Source organism: Procambarus clarkii, chromosome 52, assembly GCF_040958095.1.
Source record: "Procambarus clarkii isolate CNS0578487 chromosome 52, FALCON_Pclarkii_2.0, whole genome shotgun sequence".
Classification (NCBI taxonomy): domain Eukaryota; kingdom Metazoa; phylum Arthropoda; class Malacostraca; order Decapoda; family Cambaridae; genus Procambarus; species Procambarus clarkii.
The window spans coordinates 31,381,298-31,403,623 of NC_091201.1; the positions used below are offsets into that span (position 1 = coordinate 31,381,298).

A 22,326-nucleotide genomic window follows, 5' to 3' on the forward strand; every position below is an offset into this window, starting at 1 on the left:
GCGATGAGGGCCTAGATGGTGACGTCACTTGACAACACGGCGGTGCCTCAGGCAGGAGACTCGCGCCCCTCCTGGAGCCTCATCCTCCCTCCTCTGGTGCTCGGTGCACGCTCCAAATAATCACACCTCTAGTTATTCCCTGTGGTCTTCATTACCCACAGGCGTTATATAAATCCTCCTTGTTCCGAGACGTGACTAGTGACGTGTCGGCCTGTAGTATTTCGTGCCCTTGACAGCCTGCTGTTCCCCCGTGCCCTTGACAGCCCGCTGTTTCCCCGTGCCCTTAGACAGCCCGCTGTTTCCCCGTGCCCTTAGACAGCCCGCTGTTTCCCCGTGCCCTTAGACAGCCCGCTGTTTCCCCGTGCCCTTAGACAGCCCGCTGTTTCCCCGTGCCCTTAGACAGCCCGCTGTTTCCCCGTGCCCTTAGACAGCCCGCTGTTTCCCCGTGCCCTTAGACAGCCCGCTGTTTCCCCGTGCCCTTAGACAGCCCGCTGTTTCCCCGTGCCCTTAGACAGCCCGCTGTTTCCCCGTGCCCTTAGACAGCCCGCTGTTTCCCCGTGCCCTTAGACAGCCCGCTGTTTCCCCGTGCCCTTAGACAGCCCGCTGTTTCCCCGTGCCCTTAGACAGCCCGCTGTTTCCCCGTGCCCTTAGACAGCCCGCTGTTTCCCCGTGCCCTTAGACAGCCCGCTGTTTCCCCGTGCCCTTAGACAGCCCGCTGTTTCCCCGTGCCCTTAGACAGCCCGCTGTTTCCCCGTGCCCTTAGACAGCCCGCTGTTTCCCCGTGCCCTTAGACAGCCCGCTGTTTCCCCGTGCCCTTAGACAGCCCGCTGTTTCCCCGTGCCCTTAGACAGCCCGCTGTTTCCCCGTGCCCTTAGACAGCCCGCTGTTTCCCCGTGCCCTTAGACAGCCCGCTGTTTCCCCGTGCCCTTAGACAGCCCGCTGTTTCCCCGTGCCCTTAGACAGCCCGCTGTTTCCCCGTGCCCTTAGACAGCCCGCTGTTTCCCCGTGCCCTTAGACAGCCCGCTGTTTCCCCGTGCCCTTAGACAGCCCGCTGTTTCCCCGTGCCCTTAGACAGCCCGCTGTTTCCCCGTGCCCTTAGACAGCCCGCTGTTCCCCCGTGCCCTTAGACAGCCCGCTGTTCCCCCGTGCCCTTAGACAGCCCGCTGTTCCCCCGTGCCCTTAGACAGCCCGCTGTTCCCCCGTGCCCTTAGACAGCCCGCTGTTCCCCCGTGCCCTTAGACAGCCCGCTGTTCCCCCGTGCCCTTAGACAGCCCGCTGTTCCCCCGTGCCCTTAGACAGCCCGCTGTTCCCCCGTGCCCTTAGACAGCCCGCTGTTCCCCCGTGCCCTTAGACAGCCCGCTGTTCCCCCGTGCCCTTAGACAGCCCGCTGTTCCCCCGTGCCCTTAGACAGCCCGCTGTTCCCCCGTGCCCTTGACAGCCCGCTGTTCCCCCGTGCCCTTGACAGCTACCCCTCCTGCATGCAATGGCTGGGGACAAATATTCTGTCCTGTTGCCAACTTACAATGAGAGAGAGAACTTGCCTATCATTACCTGGCTTCTTTGTAAATACTTTAAGGAAAGGTGAGTGAAGCGACGTGTCGATGTAAGGAATGCTCAATTCTGAATTGTATTGGTTTGTTTATGTATTGTAAGATTGGACCATATTATAGTACAGTACTTGAATAAATGGCCAAGAACATTGCCATAGCTCTTGATTTTATTTTGGTCGACCTTTTCAGTGGCATTGACTATGAGATAATAGTGATCGATGATGGATCACCAGATGGCACTCTTGAGGTTGCTAAGAAACTGCAAGAAATATATGGTGACAACAGAATTGTAAGTGCTATTCATTATTTTCAGTAGAATGCAACAAATTTTTCTTGGCAAATGTCATAAGAATTACAATGATAAATTTTACCTTCTACTGTACCTCACTCGTTTGTTATTCGCATTTATTATGTACACATTTATAATATTCAACATTAAAGTTTTTTGTATTTAAGCACAAGTGCATGTGTATGTACTAGAATCTGTTTGCAAGGGTTCTGTTTGTTTTAAATCTCTCTTCTACAGGTCCATTGTGTAGAAGAGCAAGCACCCTCATGAACTATATCTATAAATAAAATGTTGGTCACTATCCTGCTTACCAACAAGCTTGAGACCATACACACAGCAAAAGAACCCCTGAGTTGTTTCCATTGTCAAATTTACCCTCCCACCCACACAAAGTATTTGATTCATATTCAAGAACACCAATGCTGTATATTACAATACAGGTTTACAAAATAAGCTACAGTGCTGTAAATGAAACACACCACATTGTTCAAGCATACATTAGATCATTATATAATGAGTTGAACTGTATATAGAAATACAGTACAGTACTGTACTATTTCCCATATTTTCTTTGCAAGTTTGTCATCTTGTGTATGTGTGTGTATATTATATATCTATATATATTACTATATATATATATATAGTATATGTACATTAGCTCTGTACTTCACTGGACAGGTGGATAAGGACTGCTGATGACAAGTACTAGTATGATTACTGTACACCTGTATCTAAATGGCAATTCCTGACAGTTGTTGTTAATTTGTGAATATAATGAGTAAAAGTGATGTCTTGTAAAAAGTGAATGAATTTTCAATGTCTTTGGTAAATTAATTTGGATAAATAGGACACTAAAGTATTTGTCAGGGGGTTACTTAAAATTGATGTCCTGTGTGCATGAAAAAAAAATCTTTGATTTTCTGAGTAGCATTGAATGTTTCAGGTTTTACGGCCAAGAGCAAAGAAGCTTGGTTTAGGAACTGCATACATCCATGGAATAAAGCATGCAACTGGTAACTATGTCATCATTATGGATGCTGATTTATCACATCATGTAAGTAATCATAAAATTTTGTTAATTTCTTGGGATAAGATGTTGGCACGCCATCATGAACTGAAGTGAATTGGTCATTTTCTTTATTGAAGGTATATGGGAAACATGTAGCTTATGGGACAAATTAAATTTTAACTCCTAATTCCCCAACTTTAGATATGGTGACCCCTCTATTGATAACACCCCACCCTTCCCTTCAGTACAATTTTATATAATATACAAAAATGGGTAGATTACAGGAATATATTGAAGAAAGATTGTAGCTTTAGTTTGGGTTTAATATGTGTATAAATAAAGAGTATAAGTGATGTCGGTGCAACCCTGCCTACCTTGAGTTGCATTTCCAAAGAGGGCCAATGCGCCATCACCACCAGGAACATCTATCATTGACCATTTTCACAAGTTCATTCAGGGAGAGACTGTCACCATACATAACAAATCGATCACTTATATCAGCATATAATGCACAAAAATCCTGTTTGATGGATTGCTGGGGTAGCATGGTGACGCAGCTGCAGGTAACTCTGTTTTTGCAACAGACTCAGTGGGCACTAAAGACTTCAATAATTTTTCATCACATGATCACACTATCCTGAGAGACCTTGGGGGGGGGGGATTTAAGGCAGCATCTTGCATCTTTAAAAGACAAAATAAAAAAAAAATCCATCCTATTTTCTAATATAGTCTAACACTGAGGCGAATGATATACACTAGCAGGTACTTCATAAAATGGCAGGGATGTCTGGAATGGTGACAGGATTAATATTGACTTTTGTCTACCTTTGCACTAGAAACTATATATTTACTTGAGAAAATGGTACCATGGAGAACATCATACAGTATTTGTACCAAACTGCTCCCACTTGTAAGTTTATTTACTTGGGCATACACATCAATGTAACCCCATATTTATTATGTGGCTGCCAATCTGTTCCATACAACCCTATTTCCAAACTATTATTTGTAGGAATATTTAAAACTGTTGCTGAACAGTATAGTATTTATACCTCAGAGGCTAGAAAACTTACTGTGCTTTATGTACATCAATAATGAAACTAGAGATCTCAACTTGTTTCAACTTTTTTCAGCCAAAATTTATTCCTGAATTCATCAAGAAACAAAAAGAAGGGAACTACGATGTGGTTTCTGGAACTCGTTATAGTGGAAATGGAGGTGTATATGGATGGGATCTGAAACGCAAAGTGATCAGCCGAGGTGCCAATTATGTCACTCAAATTCTGCTCAGGCCTGGAGCTTCAGACCTCACTGGCTCCTTCAGGTAATTAGGGCAGAGCATTCAGTGAAAAAGTGGTTAATATCAACTGTATATATTGTACAGTACTTCAAAATATTTTAGCCCCATTTCATATATTGTTAATGGGGAAAGAGTTTGGATACAATTCTTACTTGGTTTTCAATTTTTTCATAATCTTGAAACTTTATCTTAACCAAAGATACTATGTATTTGTTAAAACTAATAAGTACAGTACAGTACTTAGATATTGTAGAGTATTGCATAAGTATTGCATAATTGTATTGTTGCAAGTACAGTATTGTATAATTGATGGGTCTTGGGTCATCTGAATTAATACATAGCTTAATTTTGTTCACAGGAAGTAAATTTATCTTCAAGCTTTAACTGAAATATTTCCAAATATTTCATCTGTAAGGACATTCAGCAATCCCTTGCTGTTGAGGCAACTGGATATTTCTAGTAAAGCCTATCTCCTGGTCCGATGGTAGAAGCCAGATTAAGTGTACCCAGCCTGGAACTTGGCAAGAACCCTGTTTTGCTGCAGGTGGCACCCAGTCATTATTCTGTAATTTCAAAATGACCCCTAGGCTATTAAATAAACAATCCTGATGATTTTTGGTATTTTAAGGCAAATATGAATAAAATGATATCGGGTGTATGAAGTTAGTATGAAAATTACCTTGTTATTAGGATACCATTATAACTCAGAATTGGACATGTGAGCAGAAGATAAATTTACAACAAAGTCTGATAGTACACTCTTCGTTTAAGTTTCTTCAGAAGAAAGGGTTACAATCTCCAAAACAATGTTACCTGTATGATGTACTACTACATTATTCTGTAATAATCTCTACCAATTTCTCATTCACAACAGGTTGTACAGAAAGGAGGTCTTGCAGAAGTTGGTAAATTCTTGTGTCAGTAAAGGATATGTCTTCCAGATGGAAATGATAATTCGTGCTAGGCAGTTTGGTTATACCATTGGAGAGGTAAATAGCAACATGCATTTTTATAGTTTGTAATCATTTTGTTTATGGTAAGTCTGATCACTGCTAAAATCTTTGAACACAAATCTACCAAAAGGTAAACTGTGCTTAAATTAGAGATGAAATGGAAATTTAATTTTCAGTATAAGCTGTGTGACTTGGGTATTTCACTAAAGTCAGTTTTTTACCTCAATTCAATTGGTAAAATACTTATTAGTTTTTCTTTAGAGCACATCGCTATCTACAGCAGTCATACTGAATGTAAATGTTGGATGTATTACAAGGGGAAATTTATAATAATTTTTATTCAAAAGAATGTGTGGACAAAGATCATAAGAGTAATGTGCAATTGTATGGACAGGAGTTACACTAATGAAGCTACTATTACACAAAGCATTTTGGATAAAACTTAAAAATATGGGAACAAATTTAACTAAAAGTATGAAGGGGTAAAACATTTGATACTAAAAGAGAACTAAGCCAAGAAAATGAAAATGCTCAAGGAAAATAACAACCGAATACAAAAAAAGGTGATGCCTAAAGATGACAGGCATAGACTGTTATGATCAGGATTTTGTTGTTGTTCTACCAACAATACAGTAGTTTAATTGCATTAAACAGACTGGAAAGTCAGTACAGTGGTGCCTCGGTTAACAAATTTAATCCGTTCTGGTACCGAGCTCATCATGTGAAATGCTCCTCTTGCAAAACAACACTGTCGTCAGAGGCATCCGAGAAGCAGCGGGAACGCTAGGAAGCACCACGTGGTTTCCTTATTAACCGAGCAGAAGCTCGTCAATCAAGACAAATTTTCTGCGAGTGGCTCGCTCGTTACCTGAAATGCTCATAGATGGGGCTGCTCGTCACTCGAGGTTCCTCTGTACAGTACAATGGAACCTCGGTTGATGAATGCCCCTCTTTACGAATTTTTCAGTTTACAAGTTTAATTTCTTCGTAAAATTTGACTCGTTATATGAGCTTTGCCTCGCGTGGCGAGTTTGTAGATACTCGTATGGGTCGACTGAGCGCGTGGTTCCTGGTGGCACTGGGGAATACGAATTTTCGGTTTAAAAACCATCTCTGGGAACAGATTAAATTTTAAAACAGAGGTACCACTCTTCTAAGGTTTAATATAAAAAAAGCAAGTGGACTCTTACTTGTAACATTTTCTTGGAACGTAACAGAACATGGAGTAATAAGTACAGAGGAACCTCGTGTGATGAGCAGCCCCATCTACAAGCATTTCAAATAACGAGCAAGCCACTCTCAAAAAATCGTCTCGATTGACGAGCTTCCGCTCGATTAACGAGAACCATGTGGTGCTTCTAGCGTTCCCACTGGTTCTCGCAAATTCTCAGACGCCTCCGACAATACAAATTAATTATATTTTTTGGAAAGATGCTAATGATGCTGGGATTTAAAGGGGTGACTGCTGTGATGTTGCAAAGCATTGAATTTATTTTTTTAGAAAAATTACAAAAAATTTGAAAAAAAAAGGTTCGTTCATTGTATGTCAGGCAGGCTGCTCCATTTTCTTTAAAAAATATAAATAATTGAAAATATTTGAAAAAAATTCATAAAGGTTCATCAGGTAGGCTGCTCCATTTTCTATAAAAAAATAATAAAAAAAATTTGAATAAATAAATAAATATCAAAAAGGTTTGTTCAGTGTATGTCAGGTAGTCTGCTCCATTTTCTATAAAAAAAAAATATCATTGATGTTTTTCAGTGGTGGAACGGATAAATTTTATTTCCATTATTTTAAATGGGGAAATTCGTTTCGCAAGACGAATGTTTCACATGATGAGCTCGATGCCGGAACAGATTAAATTCATTAATCGAGGCTCCTCTGTATAAGCTTAATGGACCCATCACTAAAAAAACAAGGAACATAAAGTACATGAATAAACACTTTATCAAAGAAATGCAAGAAATTACATAACATTAAATGAAAAAAAGTACTGTACCTAATTCTATTAAATAACCATTTAAGAATAAGTGTAACACAAAAAACTTACTTCGAGGGAAGATTCGAGTGAAATTAGTGACATGTATTGATAATAAGATATTAATTGCATGATATTAAGAGCATCTGGGAAGGCTCGGAGCTCCGGTGATTTGTTGTAGTGCAATGCTATCACTGGAGCTAAAAACCTTGAGGCTTTTTTATAGATTAGGGTTGGCATCTCAGAAGGGTTACTGGATTATTTTTAAGTGAGAGGACAATGTCAATAATATCAGGCGAGTTATCTGGGGATAGGTAGACTCACCTGGGATAGCTGCCAGTGATATCAGTGAGATAGTCACTTACATTTGCTTGGGGTGCTGGGATCTCATTTGCAAGGGAGGTGCCTAGGACTGAAAATAAACTACCGTATTGAATTTAGTAGTCATGTCTGCGGCTGATAACATTCTACTATTTCCAGCTAGGAATATTTTTTTTTTTTTATCCAGGTTCTTCTTTTACCATATTACCTGAAGTAGTGTTACATCTTTTCTTCATACTACCTTTTATATGATTAAAATGATTTTCATAGTAGGTTGTCTATGCCTTTTTAATTATCTTGGAAAGCAGTGAGGAGTTCTGCTTAGACAATTCTGGAAATGACACCTAGCCTGCATTTCTTCTCATATTCATGTTATTTATTAATTTAATTAAGTAACCCCTAACAATTGTCATTAATGTACTAACAATTGTACTAACAATTGTCATTAGTACTAACAATTAGTACTAACAATTGTCATTGTGGTTAGTCATAGACAGTTTATAAGATTCAGCTCAGGGCCTATGCTTAACCCTTAACATGCTAGGGGTATAATATCCTTTGTTCCCCACAGGTGCATGTAATTTTGAAAAAAAAAAAAAAATCTTGCTAATCTGTTAATTTGTGTTCACTGATCATGGGAAAAAATAATAAAAAAAAATCGTAAGTGGCATATATTGCCCGCTATAGGGCGGGGAAGTCTGGCAAAAAACAGGCGCTGACTCAGTGTGGGTCCCAGACGGTCTGTTGATCGCTAGCTGTCTGGCCGGAGTTGCCACAAAGAGATAATTACCTAATTATTTCAATGTCTCTGATTTTTTGTAGTTTTTTTGCTGTAATATTATTCAATAGTGTGTAGTTTGATATATTTATATAATAAAATGAGTGAATCAACGCTGTACTCAAAAATATGGTGTGCATATTGTTGATTCAATTATGTTCATCAATCAGTGAACAAATACTTTGTCGGTTATTACATTATATACACAGGTTATATATAAGTATCTGCATGTTTTGTTCACCATAACGAACCACTAAGTTACTATTATGAGTCAAAAAGTAACGAGGAGTGACCGCCGTGTACCAGCCAGCCACTCACGCCCTCCCTCAAGTCACCTGACTCGCCCACATTCTCCTCCCACAATACTGTTTTTGCTTTTATTCACTATATACAGACGCTATATATAAGTATCTACATTCGTGTTCACCATAACGAACCACTAAGTTGGTATGCTGAGTGGCAGTGGCAGCCCGCCACTGGCTGCCACTCCCTCCCTCCCTCACCTCACCTCACCTGACTTGCCACCATTCTCCACCCACCATACTGTTTTTGCTTTTATATACAGACGTTATATATAAGTATTTACATGTTTTGTTCACCATAACTGTACATCTAAGCTTGTATGGTGAGTAAAGGCACAAAGACGTAGGACCTCACACAGTCATCTGATGGCTGCCGCCCTCAAGGCCAGACGCACTAATATTTCTCCTCCAACAATACTGTTTGTGGTGTTATTACGCTTTATACACACATTATATATAAATATTTACCTGTTTTATTCACCATACTTGTACAAGTAAACTGGTATGGTGCCCAAAGACCATCGTGGTAACCAGTAAACAACACCGTCGTCTGCACGGTGGCGTCGTGCAGACGACGCCACCACCCTCGCCAAAATGACGGCTCCCAACCTCTTACTCTTGCTGTTTATACCCTCTATACACATGTTATATATAAGTATCTACATTTGTGTTCACCATAGCGAACCACTAAGCTGGAATGGTGAGTGCAGTCAATAAAAGGTGGCCACACACAGTCAGAAGACATCACCACCACCCTCCCTCCCACAGCATTACTCCTCCCTCCATGGCACACAGCGCTAAATATCACCACAATCCTGCTATTATCAGAACCCTGGTCAGTTTTATCACAGTCAGGGGTTTTCTGTAATAATATCATTGCTACATAATAGCATGAACAAGTATATTATGACATTTTTAGGCGATGCTGTGGTCACAAGCTGAAAAGCAGTGCTGTGAGCTCATGCTGCGTGCGTCAGGCTTGGTAGCTCACTCAATACTGAGGCCCCTAACACCCGGGAGTTTGGCCCACGATTTTTTTTTTAAATGGTGTCTGTTTACAAGAGCCCTGATGAAGGTGTGGTGAACCCTGTGTATCCGCTGGCCGTTTAAATCTTGCGTAGTACTCCAACACGTCATATGACGTGATGCGCACTTTTTCGGTAAGTTACTCAACATGTCATATGACGTGTTGCGCAGTTTAACCCTTAAACTGCGCATGGCGTATATATACGCCATGAGTAACATGTCCCACGGTGCGCATGGCGTATATATATGCCATAGGGTGCCAGGCCCGATTCAAATGGCCCGCGGCTACACGGGGTTCACAGTAGCTTCCTCAGGGCTCTTGTAAACAGATGCCATTTTAAAAAAAAAATCGTGGGCAATATTCTCAGGTGTGAGAGGCACAGTACTGTTGGAGCAACCAAGGCCGGCGCACGCAGCATGAGCGAACAGCATTGCTGTTCAGCTTGTGACCACAGCATCGCCGAAAAATGTCAAAATATATAATTGTTATTATTTAGCGATGACAATATTACAGATGACCCATGACTGTGATATAAATAACCAGGGTTGTGATAATAGCAGGATTGTTGTAATAATTAGCGCTGTGGGAGGAGTGATGCTGAGAGATGGTGGGAGACAGCATCGTTTACTGACTGTGTAGCTCTTATTGTTTGCGTTCACCATACCAGGTCAGTGGTTCTCTATGGTGAACACAAATGTAGATACTTATATATAATGTGTGTGTATTAGTGTAATAACAACAAAAGAATTATGCTGGGAGGAGCCATATGGGTGACGGAGGTGACGTCGTCTGCACGATTTGTCTAGCTGTTTAGAGGGTGGCCACTATGCTCTTTGGGTGCACTACAAGCTTAGGTGTACAGTTACGGTGCATAAAACATGTAGATACTTATATATAATATGTGTATATAGGGTAATAACACTGCAAACAGTATTGTTGAGGGAGAAAGTTTAATGCGTGTGACCTTGAAAGAGTGAGGGAGCTGCTAGCTGTGTATAGCGACGACTCTTAGTGTCTGAACTAACTATATCAGCTTAGCTGTATAGTTGTGGTGAACAAAATATATACATGCTTATATATAACGTCTGTATATAGCATAATAACATCGCAAATGGTATTATTGGGAAGAAAGTTTAGTGCGTGTGTTGAGGGAGTGGCAGCGAGTGGCTGGCTGGTGTGTGGCGGTAACTCTTCGTTGCTTTTCGACTCTCAATACCAACTTAGTGGTTCGTTATGGTGACCAAAACATGCAGATACTTATATATAACCTGTGTATAGAGTGTAATAGCAGCAAAACAATATGTTTATTGTTTTATAAACATAATAATTGAATCACTAATATGCACATCATACTTTTGAGTATAGCGATTATTCACCACTTTTATTATATAAATATATTACAATACACACTATTGAATAATATTACTGCAAAAAACTAAGAAAAAATCAATCGGAGACATTGAAACAATTAGGTAATAATATCTTTGTGGTAACTCCCATCTGTCAGCGCGGGTGACGCTGACCGGGTCTGACGATCGCTCTGTCAACACCCACTTTTTGCCAGACTTCCTCGGTCAATTGCGCCCAAAATATGTCACCTACGATTTTTTTATTATTTTTTCCGTGCTCAGGGGACACAAATTAAAATGTTTAGAAGACGAAAAACAAATTTTGAAATTTTTTTTTCTTGCGCACAGGGGTGTAAATGTCCCCAGGACCCCTGAGCAGTGTAAGGGTTAAGGGTGAGGGGGCTTGGTGGGCGGCTGCCGGAGTGTTCTGCTCCAAGGGACAATCCTTTGTCCTTTTGAATCCCTATGCTCCTGCTGCCATCTTCACTAATTGTGCTGGAAGTCTTTTCCTTTTCCTTATGTTACATTTTTCCTCCCCCCCCCCCCCCTCGCCTCCGATTGTCTTTCCCACCGACCTTCTGGTGGGAAAGACCAGGGTCTCTGGGAACATCCCTAAGGACTTTTGCCTTCTTGCCCTCACAAGTTGTCTGCAAACTCTTTGAACATATGGTTAACGTTCGTCTGATGTGGTTCTTGGAACTCCATCACCTCTCCCCTTCTCAATTTGGTTTCCGCAAGTGCCGCAGCACAACAGATGTCCTGGTGAACTTGGAGGTCTATATTTGTACTGCTTTTGCTGCCAAGACCTCCGTTGTTGCCGTCCTTTTTGACCTGGAAAAGGCTTACGACACCACTTGGCGATATATTCTATCCCAGCTTCATTATTTTGGCCTTCGTGGTCATCTCCCTCTCATCCTCCGCAGCTTCCTCTCTCGTCGTTCCTTTCGGGTGCGCCTTGGCACCACTCTCTCTGCCTCTTTTCAGCAATTTGAAAGTGTGTCCCAGGGTAGTGTTCTGAGCACTCTTTTTCTGGTTGCCCTCAATGGTCTTCTTTCCTCTCTTCCTTCAGGCGTCTTCTCCACTCTCTATGTCGATGATCTTGCCCTTTGCTGTCAGGGTGATGATTCGCCTCTCCTTCAGCGCCGGCTTCAACTTGCGATTGATGCCGTGTCGTCTTGGGCCACCGATCATGGCTTCAAGTTCTCTACTACTAAGACTTGTGCCATGACTTTTACTCGGAAACAGGTCGTTCTTTGTCCCTCTGTCACTTTATGGTCATCCCCTTGAGTACAAAGATTCTGCAAAGCTTTTGGGGTTATTCTTTGACACTTGTTTGTCTTGGTCTCCCCATATCTCTTACCTCCGTGTTGAGTGCTCTAAGGGCCTTACCCTCCTTCGGGTATTGTCCCATACTTCTTGGGGCGTGGATAGGCGCGCACTCCTCGCTTTACATTCCTCTCTCGTCCTGTCTAAGCTCGATTATGGTTGCTTACTCGTCTGCTTCTCCTTCTACTCTTCGCCGTCTTGATGCTTTGCACCATACTGGGTTGCGCCTCAGTTCTGGTGCCTTTTGTTCGACTCCCGTCCTCAGCTTGTATGTTGACACTGGCTTCCTATCTCTCCGGGACCGCCGTGATCGCTACTGTCTTTGCTATCTTGGGCGGTCCTTGCACCACCCTTCCTCTCGCCTCTGTCGTGCTTTAACTTTTACCCCTCCTGTGGTTGCTGTTCCTCTTCACCACCTGCCTCTTTCTGTCCGGTTATCTCGCTTACAGGATTCTCCTTCCGTTCGTATTTCTAATATTTCTCCTCGTGTTGTTCCTTCTTTGCCCCCGTGGAGAGTCCCCCTTTCGCAGTTTTGTACATCCTTGACCCGCATCACTAAAGCTTTTTACCCCTCCTACGGTTCTAAACCGCCTTTTCCTTGAGCACTTTTCTTCTGACTCCCGCTCCGTTTCTGTCTTCACTGATGGGTCTAAGTCTGCGGACGGTGTTGGCTACTCTGTTGTTTTTCCTGATTGCACTTATATGCGTCGTTTACCTCCGGAGACTAGCATCTTCACAGCGGAGCTTTATGCTATTCTCTATGCTGTTCGTCTCCTGCTTTCTCGTTGTCAATCTTCCTTTGTCGTTGTTGTTGACTCGTAGTGCCCTCATGGCTCTCGGGTCCTTTAATCCGGTTCATCCAGTGGTTATCGAGATCCAGCATTGGCTGTTTCTTGTCCACAGTAAATTTAAGTCGGTTGAGTTTTGTTGGGTTCCCAGCCATATTGGTGTCTCTTTAAATGAGTGTGCGGATGCTGCCGCTAAGGAAGCTATCCGTTCTTGTCCCCTCTCCCGTAAAGGTATTCCTTATTCCGACTTTTATCCTGTTATTCATTCCTCCATCCTTGCCCGTTGCCAGGGTTGTTGGTCCTCTGTAGTTAGTAACAAGCTTCGTACTCTCAAACGTAGTGTCCCCCCCGTGGCCTTCCTCCTACCACCGTAACCAGCGGTGGGAAACTGCTTTGGCAAGGCTGTGAGTTGGCCATACTTGCTTAACCCACGGTCACTTAATGGAGCGCCTCCCTGCTCCTTATTGTCCAAATTGTGTTGTCCCTCTTACAGTTGTGCATATCCTTGTTGAATGTCCTGACTTCCAGGATGAGGGTGTGTCTTGCTTTCTGACCGTCCCTCGCGGACACTTGACCCTCGATAGAATTCTAGGTGAATCAGATACTTTTGATATCGTTCGCCTTATGCGTTTTTGTTCTCGTATTGGCATTCTTAGTGATATTTAGCGCCCTCTGATTATTTCGCACTTTGATGGTGCTACATAGCCTTCCCGGTTTGGTGCCTTCTTTTGATAATTACCTTACCTTGTTGATGATTTTTCTACTGAGTTTGTATACAACTGACACTGGTTTAAACCAAAAACTGTATGGTGCATAATTTATTCCAAAATCAAATTGGAAATGGGTGTTTATAATGACTTGCATGCATTCATGTGTGTGGAACCCCAGGTTACAAGCGTCCCTGTTTACGAGTTTTTCGGGTTACGAGCGTCCCTGTTTACGAGTTTTTCGGGTTACGAGCCTGATTTGGTCGGAAAATTTGCATTGGGTTACCAGTTTGTTGATACGGATACAGGCCGACCTAGCGCGTGGTGACACGGCGATCGCGCCTCAGTTTACCAGTGCCTCACTTCCAGTGACTATCCCGCCTGAATTCTTCACAAGGATTTACAGTTTTTTTGATGGATTTTTGGCCATTTGAGCATAAGTTGTTATATATCTCGCCATGGGTCCTAAGAAAGCCAGTGGTAAGGTTCAACCTAAGGAAATAGTTGTGAGTAGAGGCAGTAGAGGATGTCCCTTCCTCATTAAGAAAATGTGTGAATTATGGGAAGAACTGCAAAGTTTTGTTGAAAAAACTCACCCAGATAAAACTGTAGCAGGCCATTGCATTGACCTTTTAAATGACAATGTGATGTCTTATTACAGACAAGTGTTAAAATGTAGGGAAAACAAGTGTCTTTAGACAGATTCTTAGTAAGACAAGCAAGCAGTGAGCCACAAGCAGGTCCTAGTGGTATGCAGGCAAAATGTTCCAGAAAGTACACTCCAGAAAAATCTTTACTGCCTGATGTTATAATGGAAAGGGGACTTGCCTTCCAAACAGCAACACCTCTCCTCCTCCCCTCTCCTCACCATCTTGCATATGCCAACTGGAGTCATCAGCAAGGGTAAGTAATAACTTGAACATACTTTTGTAGTGTAGATTTGGATGAATTAGGTATAAAATTGAGTTTGAAATGAAGTTTTTGGGTAGTCGGGAACGGATTAATTCATTTCCCTTTATTTCTTATGGGGAAATTAGCTTCAGTTTACGAGTTTTCGGGTTACGAGCTGTCTCCATGAATGGATTAAACTCTTAAACCGAGGTACCCCTGTATATATATATGTATGCATTCATTCATATATACTTGCATACATGCACAAATATCGTCTGAATTTCAGCATGGAATTATAATATATTTGAAGAGTGCTTAAATTTTTAGGGGGTTTTAGTTTTAGTTTTATACTGTAGGTGCTAATGTTTTATTTCATATATGGTTGGCAATTAGCAATTTTTACCCTGACTGATTTGAAACTTGTTTTGTGTGTGATTTAAGAGTTTACTTACATGTGGTTTCTCGCTCTTCAGGTTCCGATCAGCTTTGTGGACCGTGTGTATGGAGAAAGTAAATTGGGTGGATCAGAAATTATTGGGTTTGTGAAGGGTCTACTTTATCTTTTTGCCTCAACATGAATACAATGTATTAAGTAAGCTGATGTTTGTTTAAACACTGCACTGCGCAAAACGACCAATGCTGTTTTGAGAGTTGTCGTTTTTTTTTAATTAGGCTATTCAGTATTTTAATGTTTTCATCCCTTTGTTTTGAAATTAAAATAGTTGAGTTTTTTAACATTTTGACATTAAATTTACCTAAACATTTATAAAAACAACAAAAATATGTTCTTAACAGTTGCACTATGAAGTTTTTGCCAAAAACAGGTGTGCAGTGCAGGGCTTTATTTCCTGCCAATTCATACATTTATAAAAAAAATTGCAACTATTAAAAATTTCTATCACACTGTTGGACTAGAGTACTGTACATTATCTTGTTTTATTTATCTGACATTGCAACATCTTGGGCATTGACACTAAATGAAAACAAGTAAAACCTTTTTTTTTATGTCTGCTAGTATTTGCCAAGAGCAGAAACTAGTGTAATGTGGGATTTAAAGTGCATATCTCAATGTAACCAGAAGTATAAACAGCAATGAAAATGTTATTTAAACATTGCAATACGAAACTAAATGTCTTATGGTACTTAATTACTTTGTATTATTTCAATGTGTTAAAAGGTAATTAATCTTTTTCTAAATATATAATTTTTAAATCATGGCAGTTTACAGTGAAAAATAGTTAAATAGTTTCTTGTATATTATGGTATAAATAATTTCATATTTTGTAATGTATTGTCGACTGATGACAGCATAATTCCCACATTCCACTTGATAAATAACAGAAGCAAGTGATTTTAACCCCTGCACTGCTCACCCATTTTCGGCAAAAATGTCTTGGTGCAATTCTCAAGGATATATTTGTTATTTTTATAATTGTTCAGGTAAAGTTAATGTCAAAATGTTTCAAAAGTCAACTATTTCCATTTCAAAACAGAAAGAGTAATGAAAACATTTAAAAATATTAAAATATAGCCTAATTAAAAAACTAAAAGCACAAATCTCAGAGCGCCTAAAGGCGCTTTGCGCAGTGCAGTGGTTAAAATGTATTGCAAAAACGTTGTCTGGTCCAAATTAGATCACTACAATAACTCTTCTGAGTCTGTTGTACTCTAATAATTACTTCTTGGTACTGTATTCAGAAGGTTTAAAGATTTAAACAACATCATTTGAAACTTAAGATTTTTGTATAATTCCAGATTTATTTATAATTTGCAGGCGATGAGTCACAATAATGTGGCTGAAGTATGTTGACCAAACCACACACTAGAATGTGAAGGGATGACGATGTTTCGGTCAGTTCTGGACCATAATCGACTTGAGAATGGTCCAGGACGGACAGAAATGTCGTTGTCCCTTCACTTTCTAGTGTGTGGTCTGGTCAACATATTAGTAATTTATTAATAAAAACAATGGAAATTGGTAGCAAAATATAATTGTGTAAGTAAAGTTGAAGGGTTAAATATTTATTCTTTGTATTAATTTTTGTATTCTACAGTATGACATAAAATTGCAAATTTTCTTGAAAGTACAGTAATCTACATATACAGTCTTCTAAAACTAATTTACATGCATGTGTCTGAAAGAGTGAAATAATTAAGTTCTAAACAATCCAAATAAACTTTCTCCTCCAAGGCTTTGGGTCTTTAGATTAGATAAGATAATGTTCATTCAGGTAAAAGTACATAAAGTACATTCAAAATCAGTTACAAATATAATGATGCATTTAAGAATATCCTCTCTTAACATTAAATATTCCATAGGGTAAAATATCCTTATCTAAATGGTAAGAAATGCTCTCCCTGTCTCTCGAAATAATCAGAACAACATGCAAGGCATTTTATATAATTAACAACAGATAAATGCATTAACTAATTTTTGTTAATACAGAGCCTTGGAGAAGAAAATATAATGCATCTAGGAAACCTTACAGGTTGTGTTCATATTCCTTCTCTGTATCTGCCCATTATTAAGTAGGAAGGACTTCATTACACATGGCGTTGACATCAATTTCTACATTCCAATCAACAATTAGGGTTACATTTTACAAATCTAAATGAAATACATTTTTTGTCAGCAATGAATCGTGATTGTTATGTACATGCATTTGGAGGTGTGGGAACTATTTTTATAAATTACTTTTACATATCATGTGAATTGGATGCAAGTGGGTGGATGATTGGATGCGTCTGAATTGAAAGATGAATGACTGTAGTACAGTGGCTACATTCTCATCTCGTAATTGATCATCACAGGTTCGATCCCTGGGCAGAACGGAAATGTGGCATGTTTTCTTTCACCTCGTGTCTGTTTACCTGGCAGCAAATAGGTACCTGGGAAATAGGCAACTGTTGTGTGATTTCATCTTGGGCGAGGTCAATAGTTTAACCCTAGTGAGACCTCAATACAAGCCTAAAGTATATTGTATATACATAGGCTTCTTATCCTGACAAAATGAACTGTATGTGAGGGATGAAGAAGGGTTACTGAATGCATGGCATGTTGGTGGGTTATATTGCTGAATACCTCTGTTTTGAGTGATTCAGATGTATTTGACTATACAGTATACTATACTTGTACAGTATATACTGTATGCAGAAGACGAGTTACAATAACGTGGCTGAAGATATGACCACCAAACCACATATCAGAAGATGAAGAAATGACAACGTCTCGGTCCATCCTGGATCACTATCAAATAGTGTTATCATTATCAACACACAACTTGATGCTGTAATGGTCCAGGACCGACCAAAATGTCATAGTTTCTTCATCTTCTGATGTGTGGTTTGGTCATCATACTTGTATGCATGTTTAAAAGGAATGTGCTGCAGTTCCTGGGCATATCCTCTTAATTATTAGTCATCTGGTGGAAGACTGCATTACCCCACATTTTGTCATACTGTATGGAGTCTACCTCCACCACTTCTTCTCTTGGTTCATTTAACCATGTCCTTGTAATACAAACTTATTTTTTTTTGTACATCTGGTTCATTTGCATGTTCAGTTTCCATAGGAGACCTTGCATTCTGGTCTCATTCCTTGAATTAATCTTTGTTGACCTTGTCAATGCCTAGCAGTATTTTGTAACATGGTATGTGTTACAGAATTGTTGTAACACATTTTACTTTTTCTCCTGTATTGAGATTTAGGGGTCTGCCTTTCTTCATAAATGTGTGGCGGTGATTAAGACACTTGTAAGGATATGTGAAGATAGGAGATTGAATGCCTGTTGTGGATGAGTAAATGCCTGTTGTGGATGAGTAAATGCCTGTTGTGGATGAGTAAATGCATGTCTAGGTACTGGGTGCTTGCTAGTGGTTGTCTGCAAAGTGTGCATGATTGGATGCCTATGAGTGGGTGATACAGTGGCGCTTTAGATAACCAATGATGGGGATACACCACCACTTATATACTGAGGAACATACTTTTGATAATTTCTGAAAGCAGTTTTTATGAAAGTTTGTATTCCAAGATAGGAAGATATGTGCTGCATATAAATATTTTTGTAAGAAATATAAAGAATGCTACATTTTACATAAAATTTGTATAAATTTATTTATTTCTTTGTCGTGAGATTGCATTATTTCATTTATCAGTAATGAACTACAGAAAAATTAATGATTATCCCCTTACTTAGCCTTTTGCTTTGAAAAATTATCATTTGAATGTTAAATATTTATAGTATTTAACCAGAGTTGGTCTAGGTATAAAGAGTTGTGCATGCTATACTGCAGTTGTTTACTATACAAGATAATACTATTTATAAATTATTTTGTTCACATTTTGTAGGTGTTTGTAATAAAGCTGAATTAAAAGTAAATATTAGTTTGGTAATTGCCAAAATGATTGTAATTAGTTTTAAATATATTTATTAGCCTAATCAATTTAGCTTTTTTGCTTTTGAATTGTATGAATTTTTAATGTTTGTTTTCTTGTCTTCGAAATAGTACAGTACCCAAGAGAAATTATGATCTTATTGCTCAATTTAAATGGGGCTTCCAGCCTTTTCTAATAGCATTTTTTTTTGGCAACTTAACATGGAAAAATTAATCTGCCTGTCCATTACATTTTATGTAAATTGTTTTCTATATGATCCAGTAATACAGAGAAGTATTTAATGTTATTTTCGATGGCAAGTTTCACTTTTTCATCAATGAAAATTGTTGCAACACTTTGAGAATGCTTCTGTTTATATTATACAAAATCATTTTTATTTAAATGTGGATCATGTAGAGTACACATTCTCTTGGGTATTTTACTTGCAACTTAGATATTGTGATAGTCACTATATTATATGAATACAGTAGTCCCTATAAATACAGTAACTAGAGAGCTCAATATGTAATATTTTAATAATGAATATACACAATAATAATTTACAAGCATTATTTCTCTCTTTAGACAAAATATGGGGAATAATATACAGTAGTAATGTTGGAATCTTAAAATGTGTGTTTTCCATTAGTACATTATTCACACTACATAGCATGATGGATAAACAAGAACCACCACCACACTAATAGTTATATGTTTCCCACTCCCTCACAAGACCAGGTGTACAATGCCCCCCTATGAGTTGACATACAGTGCAAGCAAATACTAATTATCAAAAGTAATTATCAAAAGATGGCAACAAGCAAATACAGTGAGTTTTTCTGTAAACTGCTTCCACCCAGCTTTATCATATTTCATGGATTGTTCACACTATTCTTACACCCTTGCCATATTAGCATATCTGCTTCCCAGCCTCCTCCTCCTTTTACACTATTGGTCTACCATTCGCTCATATTTCCCAAACCATATTTTGCACTGAGCATCATTTTCATTCCTTATTCTTTTCTTGTAACACCACACACATTTCTCAGACTAACTACTTTTTTATACTGAAACTCAATTTTTTCATGTTCATACTTCACCATTGTCTTGCAATAATATGCAAGTCATCACTACTGCTCTTTCATGCAGCTCTCTCTTCAGCCTGGTGTAGTCTGTCCAACATCTGTAACTTCTGAACATTCCTCCACTCCAGTTTATTTGTGTTGCCATTATTTACAAAATTCATATACTGTATATAATTATTTTAAGAAAATAGTAATGCTGATTATTATAATTATAAATTTCAGTACTCTATATATCAAATAGGCAGTGTCTATTGTGTCTAGACATGCCACTAATATGCATAGCGTTTCGGACAGAAACGCTCTATTCTAGGTGAACTGAACATGTGTATAGTCATAATAAACTACAATTTTAATATAAATTTACAATTAAAGTGGTGACATGTTTGCAAAAGAATAACATTAAATTGAATAGCGAGATTTACACAATGTATAAAACATTAATTTTGGGTAATTAACATAGCCTATGAATAACAAGGAATATATATAAAATAAACAGCATAATTGTAAGACATGACAATGAATATGAAAATTTGATTTACATCAGATTAAGGAGCTAACCTGCATCAAATTCACTTTGAATACACATGATGAGTATGAGGTGTGAAATAAACTACCACTCGCAGGGATTCACAATCATAATGGGATTCACAATAAGTACCGCTCACATTATATGGGTATGGGGGCATAAAACAGTTCATACACATCTAGAAGGCTCAGAACAGATCATACATACAAATAAAGCATGAACAAATTAATATTTTAATACAGTACTGTAATTATATAATTAATATTTTAATCTTCAGTTATGATATTTCATAGCAAGTTTTTTATAGTTGAACTATGGTCAAGGAAAACTTCAATGCAATCAGTCTGAAGCTAGTTTTCATTACTTATTAGCAAGTGGTACTGAGCTATTTAAAATACTACACATTAAATTTGAAAATGTACTTTTTGAAAAAACTTCCAACAAAATTCAAGTGTTAAGGTTACAATTCTCGTCACATGAGGAGGACTCTGCATATCCAGCAGGGAAAGGTGGAGGATCTGGGTACTTTTCAGCAGGAATGTCTATGCAGCTATCTTCAGCCATACATTCAAAGGGTAGACCTCGAACACTGGAAACAATGTCTGGAATTTTTGGAGCAGTGCAGTTCGGTTCATTTATGTCATCAGACTTGACCCCTGCAAAATGTAATAAATATTTTAATAATAAAGTATCACAGCAAGAAAAGTTCTAAAAATATTTGGAATGAAGTTGGAAAAAAAGTTAGACGAGTATAAATAGTATATAGTTCATTTATTATGCACCCCATACCCATTTTGTGGGCGGTAGTGGATAGGGTTACAGAAGCACATAATGGGCTCAGGGACTGAACCCCACAATTCATTTAGCTAAGCAAGTTACAATCTTAATGAGCTAGTTACAAAATTCAATATAAGTCGTCACATCAACAATGGGTTCGAGATCGACCTCAAGTACAGGTTCTAAATTAAGCAACTGACATGTGGAGAGCTAGTGTCACAATTGATATGTTTGTCCTGCACACCGCCCCCCATCCAGTGGGCAGCGGTGGATAGGTTACAATCACTCAGTTACTACCTACAGTTAGCAAACTGGGCATGTTTGGCTAAAATTTCTGGTAGCAGATCATTTTGAATGAAATATTTACACATCGCTGGAACATTGGTTATAGAATTGTCTCTAAATTCACGTATTTTTTCGCACTCCATCACATAGTGACGGAGGGTGTGCGAATAATTTTGTTGACACAGTTTACTTTTGGTCAGGTCTACATCAGCAGATAATGAGAATTCCCAGAGATACTTGTAACCGAGTCTAAGCCGAGCAGTAGTAACATCTAGAAGTCTGCTGATTTTATTGCATGATCCATAGATGTGTGGCTCCTCTTGCATGATAGTATGATGATAGATGAAATTACTGGTGTCAATTTCACTTTGCCTCAGATCTACAAGATCTTGTTGAAGTTCTCGGTGTACTGCTGCTCTCAGATTGCTCATTGACAATCCAAGGTTACACTCAACGGCTCCTTTAAAGGCAGATTCTTTGGCTAACTTATCAGCTCTATCATGCATTCGGAGGCCAACATGAGATGGAGACCACATGAAATGGACTACATAAGAACAAAGGTAACTGCAAAAGGCCTATTGGCCCATACGAGGCAGCTCCTATCTATAACCACCCAAACCCACTCATATACATGTCCAACCCGCGCTTGAAACAATCGAGGGATCCCACCTCCACCACGTTACGCGGTAATGGGTTCCACAAATCAACA

General features: G+C 39.3%; 2 protein-coding genes across 3 annotated transcripts in view; one reads left to right on the forward strand and one right to left on the reverse strand.

Moving 5' to 3' along the window:
* Dpm1 (Dolichyl-phosphate mannosyltransferase subunit 1) lies at positions 1 to 18,948 on the forward strand. Its single transcript, XM_045750663.2, has 6 exons — positions 1 to 1,581; positions 1,740 to 1,839; positions 2,783 to 2,893; positions 3,982 to 4,172; positions 5,023 to 5,137; positions 15,043 to 18,948. The coding sequence occupies exons 1-6, from the start codon at positions 1,484 to 1,486 to the stop codon at positions 15,145 to 15,147; spliced, it is 720 nt and encodes a 239-aa protein (XP_045606619.1). The 5' UTR covers positions 1 to 1,483; the 3' UTR covers positions 15,148 to 18,948.
* Positions 16,571 to 22,326, reverse strand: part of LOC138352258 (protein PRRC2C-like) — a 20,631-nt gene continuing 14,875 nt past the window's right edge. Inside the window, exon 3 of one of the 2 annotated variants that reach the window (XM_069304624.1) lies at positions 16,571 to 21,211. In XM_069304624.1, coding sequence (XP_069160725.1) covers positions 21,003 to 21,211 — 209 coding nt within the window. In that variant the 3' untranslated portion in view covers positions 16,571 to 21,002. The remainder of the gene's footprint in view (positions 21,212 to 22,326) is intronic. The other variant, XM_069304623.1, reaches the window with a different exon arrangement.

Coding starts and splice junctions, on each gene's coding strand:
- Dpm1 (XM_045750663.2), top strand. CDS start 1,484: ATGGCTGGGGACAAATATTCTGTCCTGTTGCCAACTTACAATGAGAGA. Junction 2,894..3,981: donor ATGCTGATTTATCACATCAT/GTAAGTAATCAT, acceptor AACTTTTTTCAG/CCAAAATTTATTCCTGAATT. Junction 4,173..5,022: donor GACCTCACTGGCTCCTTCAG/GTAATTAGGGCA, acceptor CATTCACAACAG/GTTGTACAGAAAGGAGGTCT.